At 41.3% G+C, this 16586-nt stretch overlaps 1 protein-coding gene across 2 annotated transcripts in view; it reads right to left on the reverse strand.

Annotated features, from left to right (window-relative positions):
- The window catches only part of ORC1 (origin recognition complex subunit 1), a 35936-nt gene that overhangs the window by 11543 nt on the left and 7807 nt on the right, over window positions 1-16586 (reverse strand). For both annotated transcript variants that reach the window (XM_077779675.1, XM_077779676.1), the window contains 10 exons: window positions 15047-15225; window positions 13523-13841; window positions 8382-8748; window positions 7176-7280; window positions 6407-6602; window positions 3401-3498; window positions 2590-2691; window positions 2010-2181; window positions 1308-1415; window positions 638-787 (listed from right to left, as the gene is read on the reverse strand). In XM_077779675.1, coding sequence (XP_077635801.1) covers window positions 638-787; window positions 1308-1415; window positions 2010-2181; window positions 2590-2691; window positions 3401-3498; window positions 6407-6602; window positions 7176-7280; window positions 8382-8748; window positions 13523-13841; window positions 15047-15225 — 1796 coding nt within the window. The remainder of the gene's footprint in view (window positions 1-637; window positions 788-1307; window positions 1416-2009; window positions 2182-2589; window positions 2692-3400; window positions 3499-6406; window positions 6603-7175; window positions 7281-8381; window positions 8749-13522; window positions 13842-15046; window positions 15226-16586) is intronic.

Consider the following 16586-nt stretch of genomic DNA (forward strand, 5'->3'; position numbering starts at 1 on the left):
GAGAGAGAGAAAGAGAAAGAGAGAATCTCAAGCAGGCTCCATGCTCAGCATGGAGCCTGACGTGGGGCTCAACCCCACAAACCTGGGATCATGACCTGAGCCAAAATCAAGAGCTGGATGCTCAACCAGCTGAGCCACCCAGGCACCCTGAGTGCTTCAATATTTAAAAAAAAAAAAAAAAATTTTTTTAATGTTTTTTACTTATTTCTGAGAGAGAGAGAGACAGCACAAACAGGGGAGGGTGAGAAAGAGGGAGACACAGAATCTGAAACAGGCTCCAGGCTCTGAGCTAGTTGTCAGCACAGAGTCCGATGTGGGCTCGAACCCATGAACTGCGAGATCATGACCTGAGCCAGATGCTTAACCGACCGAGCCACTCAGGCGCCCCTCAATATTTTTAATAAATTATTAGACCTTTAGGGCTCTGTGCAGTTTAAGAGTACCCAGGTAGCAAAATACCAAGAAGATGGGGTTTGTGGAAAATCATGCAATGGTGACATATTTAATTTAAATGTAAGAATTTCAGAAATCACATTTTGCACTTTTCCCCATTTATTTTAGTTCCCCCCTGTATTCATTTTCTAGAACTCGGCTTATGGATCTGTAAGAACAGCTTGAGAACAGCCTCAGGACCTACCAGTCGGCTTGATACCCGATTCATCATGATACGCTCTGGCAGATCCATCGTGTTGGCAATGGTCAGGACCACAAGCTGGGCCTCCTTGTGAGTGGGCCAGTCAAAGAGATTGTACATTATGTCTTGTTTTTGAGTCCACAGAAGGTCGAGCTGCCAGGAAATGGAGAGAGATGCAGGGTCAAGCATAGATGCTGAGCCAGGGCCCACAGTGAAGGTCTGTTACCCTTGCTTTAGCTGCATGTGCTGCTTTTTTTAATGTTTTATTTATTTATGAGAGAAAGACAGAGAGAGACAGTGGGAGCAGGGAAGGGTCAGAGAGAGAAGGAGACACAGAATCAGAAGCAGTCTCCAGGCTCTGAGCTGGCAGTGAGCACAGAGCCTGACTCAGGGCTCAAACGCACGAACCGTGAGTTCATGACCTGAGCCGAAGTCGGACGCTTAACCAACGAGCCACCCAGGCGCCACTAGCTGCATGTGCTTCTAAGCTCACACCAGGAAAGCAGCAAGGATGTCCATGGATACATGCCTCTCACCACCAAAGAACAGGCTCAGATGAATGAAGGATGAAAGAAGGGAGGCAGGACTCCCCCCGCAACCCAGCATTTCCTCCTGGAACACCACAGTCAAGCACCGTGGCGCTTCTCCAGTGCTCCCGTGGGGACCTCCGTACCTCATCCACGAGCAGCACGGTGGTTTCCTGAGAGGACCTCCGGGTGAGGAATCGCTTTGCCAGCAGTTCTGCCGCATGGTTAGCTGTTGCCTTTTGGCCTGTCAGCTTCTGTAATGGGGGAAAAAGTAGGTGTGGTAAATTATAAGGATTTTACTTCCCTGAGCTTGATGTGAAATCTGCAGTAGAGTCTGGAAGCAATTTCATCTGAGGACTTAAGTATCCTAAACGCTGCCTTCCAGTCTCGTCTCAACCTTAACCTGGAGGGATGTGAAGGTACCAAAAGAGATGACAAATCTGTGTTTGAAATGTAAATGAGCCACAGACTGGTCCCAGAGCTCTTTAAAATCATTACTGCATGACTATTTATACCTGGACATTTTCTTGTTCAAAGAAAACAGCTAATCACTATGAGAGTGAGGTTCTACCTCCAGCTACCTCTAATCCCTTTTCCAGTTTGCTACAGTACCTCCTGGATGCAAACCGTTTTTGCCATATTAATAAGTCCTAGCTTGCAGTAATGTCCAGCCTCTAGACTTTAAGGTCCCTGAGGTCCTTGCCTTCTTTGCCTGTGCTACCTCACACAAAGGACAATGCCTGGCACATCATAAACATATAAGCAAGCACAAAATTAAGTAACACTTTTCTTTTTCATGTGCCGCTAAGAAACTGTAGTTTCCAAAAAGCCCAAACAACTTTACTCACCTGCAAGATTTGCACATAGACTTGGTGGGGTTCTGTCAGCTTCATGCCATTGACCTCGATGTATTGAAAGGGAGGAACGTCATTTTCTTGGGCTGCCTGCTGTAGGCAGCGTATCACCTCGTGCACAGTGGCAGTCTTCCCTGTCCCAGGGACCCCGGAGATGTACATGCACCTATGGCAAGAAAGGAAGATGTGTGGGCTAAGTCTGTGCCAGCTGCCTTACACTATTGCCAGTTAGAGATGTGAGGATATGTGCTGAAGGAAGGAGCCAGACACCCGAAATGTGGAGGTGGAGGCAGTAAGGGTCATCTTTGCAAGCTAGTCAGAGCAGGAGCTGGTTCTATAGAATCATTCATTCTACAAGCAATGCTGTATTTTCATTTTTTCTGAAAGACAGAATTTCTATTCCTATCGAATTATTTGGACAACAAAAACTGCTTCAGAAGCCTTAGGTTTGAGCAATGATTTTGCCTGTTCTCTTGACACTAGGGAGAGACCATGTGGCTGACTGTGACAGCTAAAGTGGTAGATGCCAGTAGGGCCTTCCCCCCACCGTCTTGTCTGCCTCAGCAGGACTCACCCTCCCGTACGGTCAAGGAGTTTACTTTCCACAAAGTTGTAGATGTTTTGGAATTCCTGTTCCCGACAGGGAAGAGACTCAGGTACAGCAGAAACATGCAGCCTACAATTGGTGATAAATAAAGGAGGACTTCAGAAACATGTCACCATTTACTCAGTAACAAATGGGAAAGGATTATCTATAGTTTCCACATGAAACCCCAACCACAAATCCATAGGAATGCCTTCATTCTCAAATCTCTTCATTTGGCCTCATAATCCCTTTCTCCACCCAAATTTCCTAATTCTTTGTAGGTTTTCATCATGGATACATATCACTTGGTGAGCTTTCCTCAAATCATAGGGATGGACCTCATCCCACAAGAGATTCTGATTTACTTGTTTTCTGATGATCTAGGCTTACGTATTTTGAAAAGGTCCCCGCATAGTTCTAAAGGGTACCAAAACTGAGAAGCAGTGTTCTGACTCATCCGTCACCTTCTACCCCTGAGCAAGCGGTGGCAGTAGACTGGAAGGTTACTCTTCCAAGAACCTATCCACATTAGCTCACCCATACTTGAAGGGTTTCTTCCCTCTAAACACACATGTTCATTTTACTCTCTACCTTTATTAAGTACACAAATGACTACAAATTACTTCGTTTTAATTTTTTTTTTTAAGTTACCCACGAAACTGTGAAATCATGACCTGAGCTAAAACCAAGAATTGGATGCTTACCTGACTGAGCCACCCAGGCACCCCACAAATTACTTGTTTTATGTGAATGAAAGCAGTCCCATTTCTGCCTAAGAGGGGCCCACGAGCAATGTCACCTCAGCCGGGCCTCCTCCAGCACGCTGGCTGGCTCTTGGGCGGCCAGGTTTCGGCTACGTATCTGAGGAGTGGCATGACGTGGTGTACTAGGCTTGGGCTGTATTCAAAAAAAAAGAGAACACATTTTAGAAGGAAAAACACAAAGCAAAACACCATCTAGGACACACAGCAATCTGATTCATGACGCTGATAAAAAGAAAAGAGGTGGTGAATTCCTCTTGGTTCCCTTCTGTATAAAGTACCATGGTTCTCCCTCTCTCTACATGTTACACACACTGTTCACAGGCCAAACACAATTTCTTGTTTTTAATTTACACACAGTATTAGGATTTGAAAATATCAATCTGAGTAAAGAATGAATGAAAGTATGGATTAAATACTATTTAACTACTCTGCCCAATACAGGGTAGGGTAGGAGGTATAAACCAAATTTGACTCATAGGTTTCTCCTCTAGATTTTTTTGAGAATGTGGTCAAACTTTAGCTCAGGGCTTCCATAATCCACAGACTTGAAGAGACACCACCACCAGATTTTCCCACTCCAATCCCCAAGGTCACTGTTCAGTCTGAGCTAACAGCTCTAGTCTCTTTTCTTTCTTGCTACTGGCTCACTAGAGCAGACCTGCCACCCCATCTTTATGGACTTTCCACCAAGCACTCCCTTCTGGGGGAGGCATTTCACCTCTCCACCAGCTTCCCACCAGGTTGTAATTACAATCTCTCCACCTCTCTCTCAGGCAGAAAGACCCTGTTTAACAGTTTTATTATCTATTAACCCAGGAACAATATAGGAAAGGAATACCAAAACCTTGCAGAGAAGGTATCAAAAACCTTGGTAGACTTCTGACGTTTTTATTATGCTAAAGATGCCATCACAACCTAATATCCCCGTTCCGGGTGGGACCCAGCAGATGCAATCAGAACATTGCTGAGCTGTTTGCATAATGAGGAACTCCAGGTAAGATTACCCCTAATCCAAAGGGGATCTAACTTATTTCTTTCCCCGGTCTCTTTTGACTTCAACCCAAACCCAATCACATTTTTCTTGATATGGAAAAATGGAGATCAGCTTTAGAAAGGCATTTCCTTAAAACAATATCCTCCATGAAAAAAGTTTCCTTATCAAAGATTCATACGCTAGTGCTCTCTTGAAAGGCCACACTAAGAAATTAATGGTCTTGAGAAGTCCTGTGACAATGAACCAATTTTAACTCTATAATCCAAACATTTCTCAGACATGTTTAGACAAGGGAAGACCCTCTTTTAACAGTTTCTGACATTCTGCTACAACTCCACAGGAAGCAGAAGAGATGGCCATCAGGACGCGTAGGTGGCTTAGTCGGTTAAGCGTCCAACTTTCGCTTAGGTCATGATCTTGCGGTTCATGGGTTCGAGCCCCGCGTCGGGCTCTGTGCTGACTGCCAGCTCAGAGCCTGAAGCCTGCTTCAGAATCTGTATCTCCCTCTCTCTGACCCTCCCCTGCTCACGCTGTCTCTCTTTCTCTCTCTCTCCTAGAAATAAATAAAAATATAAAAAAAAAAAAAAAAGAGATGGCCATTTAGCTCTTCCATCTTACCAATACCTCAACAGTGCTCCGTTTCTCAGGTCAATCAAGTGGCAGAGCAAAACCAACAACATAACAGAGTTCAGCNAAATTAAAAAAAAAAAAAAAAAGAGATGGCCATTTAGCTCTTCCATCTTACCAATACCTCAACAGTGCTCCGTTTCTCAGGTCAATCAAGTGGCAGAGCAAAACCAACAACATAACAGAGTTCAGCAGCCCCGGATTCAATACCCAATGAGCACCTGAAAGAGGACTTTGCTGCCATTTTGACCTTATTTAGTTGTTCTTTTCAGCTTCTGTTAATAAGGGCAAAGCATCCCATGATGGGAATTGAAACTACCCCTCAAGCAATCAGAACTGACGCCAGCAAGACCCTGCATGACTGACCCCAAGACAATGATCAGCCTGACCTTTACTGCCCACTTGCATCTACCCACTCAGTTTTGTCCCATATTTTCCTTGTATGAACCTGTAAGTATTTTTGGCACTTAGGAGACAGTCTTTGAGATGCTGGTCCACTCTCTTCCCAGAGTTGGCCTCACTGAAATAAATCCCTTTCCTGTTTCACCAACACTCCTCTCTCTGCCTTTGGATTTTGTCAGTGGCAAGTGGCTGAACCTGGTCTGTTTGGAGACCCCCCAGGGCAGGTGCTCTTGCACCACTGCGTCCCGGCTACACATACTATGAATAAAGCACTCTGCTAGTGTTTGTGGGAAATGCAGAGATGAGGAACCACGTCTTGTTCCTGCCTCAAGAAGTTTGGCTCTTGGCTATTTGGTTCTGTATCTTTAAAAAAAATTTTTTTTTAAATATTTATTTTTGAGAGAGAGAAAGAGAGCGTGAGCAGGGGAGGGGCAGAGAGATAGGGAGACACAGAATCCAAGCAGGCTTCAGGGTCAGCTGTCAGCATAGGGCCCAACGCGGGATGTGGGGCTCAAAGCCATGAACCATGAGATCATGATCTGAGTCGAAGTTGGACGCTTAACCGACTGAGCCACCTACGCATCCCTGGTTCTGTATCTTAAAAGGAACATAGTTGGGGCACCTGAGTGGCTCAGCCTGTTAAGTGTCCGAATTTGGCTTAGGTCATGATCTCACAGTTGGTGGGTTCAAGCCCCATGTCAGGCTCTGTGCTGACAGCTCAGAGCCTGGAACCTGTTTCGGATTCTAGGTCTCCCTCTCTCTCTGCCCCTCCCCTGCTCATGCTGTCTCTTTCAAAAAATATTTTAAAAACGTTAAAAAAATATGGAACATGGATTCATTTTCAGTCCTAGGGCTCACTTAGGTCCTTTCCTCTAGGAATATTCCAAGTGGAATAACTTTGAGTATGACAGACCTGTGCTCTGAATCCAGCTGTTACTAACTGTATGACCTTAGCAATCACAATTTTGAAATTAAGAGAAGGATGATTCCTTGGAAAACAAACCTAAAAGAACCTTACGGTTTTCTTTGGTGTCTTTGAAGGGGCCTGTAAGGATGACTTCACAGAAGAGCATAGGTTCGTGGACACCCTACTGGATGTTCTCCTCGGAAGGGGTGGTGTGGAAGTCTCTTCCTCTTCACTGTCAGAGTCTGAAATCTCTGCTGCAGGCAGAAACTCATCCTCTTCTTGGTTACTTTTACTATTACCTAAAAACCTGAATGGTGGGACACGTTATTCTCTGATGTTCAGTGTCTAAATAAGAAGTTCCCTAACAGTCAGTGTGGATTAGAAGTACTGTAGAGTCTTTCCTGCAACCAAGTAACATAGGTGTCTGCTTCTTGGGCCCTTGCTACTGTGATGCTCCAAGGGCTCTATTTATATTATCGTATTAAATTCCTCAACAACCTTGTATTTTACCATTCCTATCTTATAGAAGAAGAAACCGAGGCTTATAGAAAGGTTAAGTAAGCTTCCCAAGATTACATAGTACAACAAAGCTCAGGTTCAAACCCAAGTTGTCAGAATCAAAGTTCATGCTTTTAGGCACTCCACTAACAGTCTTGCTGGGTGTAATTATGGGGTCCTGGGAGCCACCTGACCCCAGGGTAGTGCTTCTTGCCGCTTTCAAACTATGACATTTATGTGAAATTAACATAATCCCAGACATACTAAGTAAAAAGTAAACGGAATAGCAAATAACAAAAAATATGGTAGGCTTTAAGAAATAAGATTATAGATATCACAGTTGGCAGTGATAAACGTTTTCTGCTGGCTAAGGAAGTCTTACCGAACCTGCTGCCTGATCCGATTCAAGGTCAAAAGAGAACTCTTTCTACGGACCCGATGGGGGGTAGAGGTAGTTCCATCCTGAGACTCTGGTTCTTCTGCCTCCCTGCAAGATATTACAGCAAGATTACAAGAAATGGTTTTGGGCACTAGGAATCAGTGGTAGGCATCGAAAGTAGTCAAGTGGCCTGATGGGTTCCTATTCTTTTTACAACTACATTGGAGGAACTAATAACACTCTGCTAAAATGCTTACAATTGAAGTCTGACTCAAAAACAAAAGTTTGACTGAAGCTTATCATTTAAATCAGACTCATGCTCTCCCCAGCTACAGGCCAGAGTATACTAATCCCAGGCAATTTCTTGTCCTTTGTTGTTTCGGAGGCATGATGGATTTACTGTCCAATCTCAAGGTTAGCAGAAATGTAGCAACATATTAAATACAAAGCATTTACCAAGCAAACCTATTATTGACCAGGTGCTGGAGTCTCTGAGCAGGGAATATTAAAATGTATAATTTCTGTCTTGTCACATTATTTGTATAGCCAATTATTTACAAACAGTATCTAGTGTCAAACTGCGAAGTTTGTTTTAGATGCATTATCTTCTTGTACTATATGTATTTGAGACTGGTTTCCAGTCAAAAAAACAAAAACGGGGTGACTGGGTGGCTCAGTGGTTGAGCATCCGATATTTGATTTTGGCTCAGGTCATGATCCCAGGGTTGTTGGATCAAGCCCCGCATTGAGCTCTGCGCTGAGTATGGAGCCTGCCTAAGATTCTCTCTCTCTCTGGCCCTCTCCTCTGCTTGCACTCTCTTGCTCTCAAACAACAACAACAACAACAAAAACCCACTCCAACAAACAGACTACGAAACTGACTGTTAATATGTGGCCAAGAGCCATACCAGGACTGTGGAGCAATCCAGGTTCGAGAAATTATCTTCTGGAGCAGTGACTCCCCAAATGACAGCTAGGTATATCAGAATCATCCAAAGAGCATTTCCAAATGCAGACTCCTGAGCCTAACACTTGGAGATCGATTCAAAAGGTCTGGGAAGAGGCTCTGAAATTTGTGTTTTGGAAAGGCTTCTGGTTATTCTACAACAGTCATATATGAGATCAGCTGCTCTAACTTTAGCACACAGTTCACATCACGTAAAGGATCTCAATTTGCTCTGTGGTAGGCATGGTAACACCCCCAATCACCTCTTTTTGATGCTTTCTGGTTTCAGAATCACAGAAGGCACCGAGGATTTCCAGCCACCCCCGATAGGGGTAAGTGTTCTTTCCTCACTAATCTCTGTGGTTTTCAAAGCTGGGGCTCGGGTTCTCAGGATCCTATGACAGTCAGGTGAAGCCTTCTTGTCATCCTTGGCACATGAGTTTTGAATCTCTCCAGTTTTCTGTGGGGCTTTCAGAGCTGGAGAGAAGGTATGAAGTCTATCAGGCTGAGACCTCTTAGTAGGTGAGGTGATTTCCGAGAGGCTCACTTTTCGTTTACTTCTTCCCGGAGAATCCAACGAGGCCCCTGAATCCTGCTGGGAATTCCTAGTGTTGGGTGTCCTAGGGAAACCTAATCCCAAGAGAAATCACCACAGACAATGTATGAATTTTATAATGAGCACTATTAACACCCTCAATCTCGTTCTAGCTAAATTCACCCACTGAAGTTACACAAAGACATGAGTTGTCCATATTTTTAATTACTCCCTGCTTTCTTCCCCAAGCCAGGTAGATCTTATTATTTGTCTCTCCTAAATTCCATGGGTGATTTTCCTGGTTAGAACCATAAATCAACCATTAAATCAGCTTTTGTATAGAAATAAATGTTCAGCATTTTCCCTGAAGTAATCTACCAAAAGAGTGGTTCTTAACCAAGGGTGATACTGTAACCCCTCAACCTCCATTCAACAGAATTTGAAAAAATTTCTATCGGTAGCTGCTGTTCAATAACACGGAGGCCTAGATTCTTCTTAACTCAGATTACATCTACCCATAGAGATGAGATGGATCCCTGGGGGCAATCAAATGGGTTCTGTGAACACACGGACCCTCTTTTGGATTTGCCCCTTACCATGACCCAAGGCGCCAGGAACCCAGCCATTCATTCAGATATCAACAGAGCTGTAAAAATGGCAGGGTATGTGCCAGGTGATAGGAGAAAACAAAAACTGAATGAGACTCAATCCTGTTCCCCATTCACAGGATGCTGTAGTCTAACTAGGGAGATGACACACATAAATGTCTATAATATGAAGTAAAATCATTCTAAAGCACCTAAGTCCTAATAAATATGGCTTTTGAGATAGACCTTGAAAAAAAAAGACAATATTTCAACAGAGATGAAAGGGAAGGGAGGGTGATATAGGGAGAGAATAGAGGAGATGGACGTGAGCAAAGACAAGGCAGGAAAGCGCTGGGCACGGGGGAATTCGCTTTAGTCACAGCACATGGTTATGTTGGGAACAGTTGCAGGTAAGGTGAAGAAAGCCATTTACACCTGTGTGGTGAATAGGAGGGTAACTCATGTCTAGATTGATATAAAATGTTCCGGTGTCCTGGTCTCCCTCATACCTCATTTCCCCATCTTTCTGTTAAAAACAATTAATCTAAAAATTTTTCATCATATTCCCTTTCCTCTAATTATGTAACTATGTCAAGTCTAAACTTCTTACCCTGTCAAGGTCCTGCAAATTCAACAGTCAAAAAATACTGCCATTTATTTCTAAATGGTGATGTTGCTAATTATTTCTTTAGTAATCTGGTATTTCCCAAATGTTTTACATATTTATACTCAGCTCCTAAATATACACCGTACTAAGAAGCTACCAAGCACACAAATAACTTATACCCAACAAACTTGGCATATATGCAAAGAATTCAGAAGGATTAATGACACATAATAGGATGAGCTCTCAGAACTGCCATGAAGTGGCTTCAAAACATTAGAAGTGAAAAAAGTAAGCTGAAAAGGATATATCCAATATGCTACTCTACTGGATAAAAAAAAAATTGTATGTATGTTTCAGTATATGCTTGTGTGTGTATCTATTTTTGAAAAAAAAAACAGAAAAAATAAATCAGAAACTAATAAAGTTGATTACCTACAAAAGATGGAATAGAAACAGGGTATAAGGGCAAAGAAAGGAATGGGTCTTTTCTGATTATACTTGTTTTAAATAGCTTTGACTCTTATTTTACTGTTTTGCCTGCTTAAAAACATTAATCAAAGGTGGGAAAGACACTAAAATTAAACAGAAATAAAAGAACCTAACTACGTATCACCAATAATATAACCATCAGAGGAAAAACAAAAACAAAAACAAAAACAAAATAACTTTACTCCCTCACTGGGATATATTCTAAAGGCATAAAGAACTGCAAATAAATTTTGAACTTTGGTTGTTAACTACTGGTAGTAGTACTGGTATAGCAACTGTGAAATTACTTTGTACCAGGATTGCTTCTGAGAACCAGGGCTCTTCTTAAAGAAGAGAGATACAACTATGGAATATGGGAAGGTAAGGAAGTACCTTGTGGTACAGATTAAAAGTATCAGTATGAATTCAAGAGTTTTAAAATACATATTTCTGGGGTGCCTCAGTTGGTTGAGCGTCTGACTTCAGTTCAGGTCATGATCTCACGGTTCATGGGTTCGAGCCCTGAATCAGGCTCTGTGCTGACAGCTAGCTCAGAGCCTGGAGCCTGTCTTCAGATTCTATATCTCCCTCTCTCTCTGACCCTCCCCTGCTCATGCTGTCTCTCTCTCTCTCTCTCTGAAATAAATAAAACATTAAAAAAGTAATAAAGTAAAATACAATACATATTTCTTGCCTCTTCCACTAGGATCTAAAAAAAATGTCATCCTAATAGCAAAGCTTTGGAAGATATAGGGCTCAGCATTACTAATCATTAGGGAACAATTATGCAACAATGACATCCCTCATATCCATGAGGCTGGCTACTATAAAAACACAGAAAACACTGAGTGTTGCTAAGGATGTGGGGGAAATTGGAACCTTTGTGCACTGTTGATAAAAATGTAAAATGATGCAGCTACCATGGAAAACAGTATGGTGGTTCCTAGAAAAATTTAAAAAATACAACATATGACCTAGCAATTCCATTTCTGGGTATATATCCAAAATGAAAGCAGATACTTGAGCAAATATTTATATACCATGTTCAAAGCAATAATACAACAGCCAAAAGGTAAAAGCAACCCAAGTATCTACTGACAGATAAATGGATAATCAAAATGTGGTACATATGTACTATAGACTATTATTCAGCCTTAAAAAGAAAGGAAATTTTACCTCAAATAGTCAAAGCAATCTTGAGAAAGAACAAAGCTGGAGGCATCACACTCCCTGATTTCAAACTATATTACAAACCTACAGTAATCAAAACAGTAGGGTACTGGCATAAAAACATACACATAGATCTATGGTACAGAATAGAGAGCCCCCAAATACACTCACACACAGTCAATTAATTTACAAAAAAGGAGCCAAGAATATACAGTGTGGAAAAGATAGTCTGTTCAATAAATGGTACTGGGAAAACTGGAGAGCCACATGCAAAAAATGAAATGGGACCCTATCTTCCACCATACACAAAATTCAATGCAAAACAGACTAAATATTTGAGTGTAGACCTGAAACCATAAAATTCCTAGAAGAAAACACAGATGGTAAGCTCTAAGACATTGGTCTTGGAGACGATTTTTTGGATCTGAAACCAAAGCAAAGACAACAAAGCAAAAATAAACAAATGAAACTACATCAAACCAAAAAGTTTCTGCATCAACGAAACGAAAAGGCAAATTTATGAGTGGAAGAAAAATATTTACAAATCATTTACCGAATAAGGGGTTAATATCCAAAAAAATACAAAAAACTCCTATAACTCAACAGCAAAAAACAAACAATCTGATTAAAAAATGGCCAAAAGATCTGAATAGATATTTTTCCAAAGAAGACATACAGATGGCCAACAGGTACATGGAAAGATGCTCAATATCACTCATCATCAGGGAGATGCAAATCAAAATCACCACAAGACAACACCTTATTCCCGTCAGAATGGCTATTCAAAAAGACAAGTATTGGTGAGGATATGGAAGAAAAGAAACCCTTATGCACTCTTGGCAGGAATGTAAATTGGTATAACCACTGTGGGAAACAGTATGGAGGTTCTTCAAAAAATTAAACAGAAATATCATACAATCCAGTAATTCTACTTTTGTATATTTATCTGAAGAAAAGGAAAATACTAACTTGAAAAGATAAGTGCACCCCCATGCAGTACTAGATACAATAGTCAAGATATGGGAGCAACTTAAGTATCCATCAATGAATGAATAGATAAAGATATAGACATATAAACACACACATACACACAGAGGAATATTTTCCAGCCAAAAAAGGAATAAAATCCTGCCGTTTGCAACAACGTGGATGGACCTTCAGGGCTTCACACTAAGTGAAATAAGTCAGAGAGAGAAAGACAAATATTATATGACCTCACTTATATGTGGACTCCAAATTTAAAAAGGTGAAAAAACAAAAAACGAGCTCATAGACAGAGAACAGATTGGTGATCACCAAAGTCAGGGTATGGTGAAATGGATGAAGGAGGTCAAAATATACTAACTTCCAGTTACAAAATTAAGTCATAAGGATACAGTGTACATGGAGATATAATGGCAACTATTGTTAAGAATACAGTCATTGCCTATCTGAAAGTTGGTAAGAGAGTAAATCTTAAAAAGTTCTCATCTCAAGAAAAACTATTTGAACCATGAATGGTGACAGATGTTAACAAATCATTATGTTGTATACCTGAAACTAATATAATGCTATGTTAATCACATCTCAATTTCTTATAAAGAAGGAAAACTTGACACATGCTACAACACGGATGATCCCTGAGGACATTATGCTAATTTAAACCAGTCAGAAAAGGGTAAATTTTGTACGATTCCACTTATATGCGGTATCTAGAGTAGTCAAATTCAGGAAAAGAAAACAGAACAGTGGTAGTTGCCCAGGGATGGCGGATGGGGGAAATGGGAGTTACTGTCATTAGAGTAATGACAGAGTTTCAGTTTTAGAAGATGATGGTTGCACAAAACCATAAATGTACATAATGCCATTTAACTGTACACTTAAAAATGACTAAAATGGTACATTTTATGTTATGTATGTTTCAACATGTGTTCAATCTGTACCTGGCCCACTGCTCAATACTATTGCAGTAACTCAATACTACAGCATGAGTTAGTATTTTATCACATTCCTTTAATCTCAATATTGCCCACCATGACCCATCTCACACTTACTTACCATTGAGCTCCAGTCTCTTCTTTGCTCTAGGGGTGACAGGATGGGAAGGAGTTCGGCGAGATTTGGAGGTAGAGTGCCTTGATTCAATCCTTTTGATTGCATGGTCTGCTGTGGTCCTAGAAGGGCTTTCTATGCTCTTAGTCTTGGTTCCCACAGGCTTCTGGCTCCTCGGGCTGCCTTCTTGTAGCTTATCAAACTCTGCAAATAGTTCTGGGGATAGTGGTCTGAATACCTTCTCATTCCAAGACAGTTTCACAAAGAGTGTCTTCTCATCTTTCAGATCCATAGGTATCACTTCATCTGGGCCTAAAGCTACTACCTAAATTTAGGAAGTACAGGTGAATAGGAAGAAATGTGAACCAAATGAGCCAAGGAATCCTTCATGAGTGCCATGATTAAAAATCATTTAATCTTTATCCTTACTTGGAATGTTACTCTTCCAAACTAAAGAGGCACAGACACGGCATAGCAAATTTCTAGACTCCTGGATGATACTCCAACCTTAAGCCATTTTTCCCCCAGTCCAATCTACTCAATCATGTCAAACTTCCCCACAACAACTTCTGTAAAGACGCTTCCCCACTCAAGTCCATAACTCCCAGCTCTAGCAAGATCTGATTATTAAACTGGTTTTTGGTACCTTCTAAAATCTGGACCACCTCTACCTCCTGAGTGTTCAGTACTCTTTCAAATGGCCTTCCATCACTATTTCAGCTTGGTTTGTCACAGCCCTGCTTTCCCCCCAGCTCCCATCATGTTTCTGCCTAAATACCTTCTTCCCACTCTGCCTTTCAAAACTGACCCATTTTGCTACTTCAACTTCTACATCTCCCTTTTACTCCTTTACTCTTTTAACTCCAGAGACAAATTATTTTGAGGCATATGTTATGCTGGGCTCATAGACTGGAAAAAAAAAATCAGACTATGGTCATGTCATATCTAAGTCTCTCTGCCCTACCATTAAACCAAATACTTAATCACCATGAGACCATTAGTTCATATCATGATCTAATCCCATTTTAGGGGCCTGAAGTAGCTCAAAAAAGAACCTGTATCTTAGTTTCCAAACCAGTGTCTCAATTCATTCTACAGCTCATTGGAACCTGATTTATCACAAAATCTCATAAAACAAATTTGCCCTAAGCAGCTAACACTCTTGTACTGATCTACTCAAGGTGAAGTCCTCATTTAAGCAAGTGTATTCAGCCTTGCAATGTTTTATGTCTGCCACAATCACAGCTAAATATAATTTCCCACTGAGACACATTTGCTAACTCCTGCTCATCCCTCAGGTCACAACCTAAATGTCACTTCCTCCAGGAGGCTCCTAACTGAGAACACGGTAAGTGCTCTCAGTAAATAATTGTTGAGATGAAATAGGCAGGCAAGCAGACAAGATGACAAACAGGAAAAATGCATTTCCAAGGGGTAAATTAAAGCCAGTAATATTTCTGAGGTCATGCAGTTTAGGCGGCAGCCAGAAATAAGCTTCAAGATAGAACTGAGTGTCAAGGCATCACCCACCTGCACATGGCCAATGATGGTCTCAGCACTAATGTTGCTGTTACAGGCGGGGTAATCATACCAGAATATCTCCTGTGCTGCAGGCTTTCGGCCCAGCAAATGCCGTTTACTGACAGGCACTTCACAGAATCTGATAAACCACTGGACTCGAGCACGTTTCTTGGAATAAGGTTCAGAATCTAGAAGGGATAGGTGAAAAAGGAAAGGTTAAGAAAATGCAAGGACATTTTATTAAACACATCCTATGTGCCAGACACTATACTAACCACTGACACTAGTTGAGTAACATATTATTTTTAATCCTCACATTAACCCTACAAGACAGGTGCTATGGCTATTTCCTTTTTATAGGTAAAGTAATCAAGTTACAGGGACCTTATGTAATTTGTCAAAGGTCACAGGACCATCCAGCAATAATCTGACTCCACCAGCATCCATGTCCTTCTCACTTTCTTCCACTCCCTAATAAGGCTATCAGTCATCAAACAAGTTACAAAAGGCATTTGAGAGGATCAATTCTAAACACAGGCACTGAACAATCTGGCAAATCAGGGGGGATTATAAAGAAAGAAAGAAACCACCAAAAATAGCAAAACAAACAAAAAAAAATTGTGGCAAAAATTAGAGCATCAGCCACTGAGGTGACTTCTAGTAAACACATGCTTGCAAATTTTAGCTTTATCGTTATAATATACATTAACATCAGCATCAGGTCCAAGTGAAAGGACATACACAATCACTATTGCCACCATCATCATCGCCTCTTCTCTTCAGAGACAGACAGAAGCCATCCAATGGAGCACCACAAAAAGATTCTAAAATCTATACACAAAGGCCCGTAATTCAAATACAAAAGCCCACAGTGCCGATGTGCTCCCCCTGGTGGATGTCAGTTTGATGAGGTTTTCTTCCACACTTGTCAAATAAACTTCCTATCTCTATAATGTACATCTTTATCCACTCACTGTATCAGTTCTTTTTTAGGCATACAAACTACCTCAGGAATAACTACCCTGTCATTTACCACCTAGCTTTTGGAAGACATGATTTTATGTAGTTTCTAATTGCTATCTTTCTTTTTCTTTTTGTTATTTTAAAGTTTATTTATTTTTTAGAGAGATAGAGAACCAGCCAGGGAGGGGCAGAGAGAGAGGGACAGAGGATCTGAAGAGGGACTTGTGCTGATAGCAGAGAACTTGATGCAAGGCTTGAACTCACGAACCATGAGATCATGACCTGAGCCAAAGTTGGAAGCTTAACCTGACTGAGCTACCCAGGCACCCCTGCTATCTTTCTTTTTAAATTCCCCTTTTGGAACTCTGCCCCATTCCCACCTTTCTGCACTCTTCCCTGCTTTGCAGAGGGTTAAAAGCTCAGAAAATCAGTTGAGGGCTGTGAGTGTGGACATACAGCCTCTGGCTAACGCTACTTTCTCTTTTGTTCCTCTAGAATTAGGGGCATTAATGGCTTTCTGCACTTACTGATCTCTGGGAAATACTACCTTTTGTCCTTCCAGCCTTTTTAACACTTATAAACAAGT

Source organism: Crocuta crocuta, unplaced genomic scaffold (assembly GCF_008692635.1).
Source record: "Crocuta crocuta isolate KB4526 unplaced genomic scaffold, BGI_CrCroc_1.0 scaffold168, whole genome shotgun sequence".
Classification (NCBI taxonomy): Eukaryota; Metazoa; Chordata; class Mammalia; order Carnivora; family Hyaenidae; genus Crocuta; species Crocuta crocuta.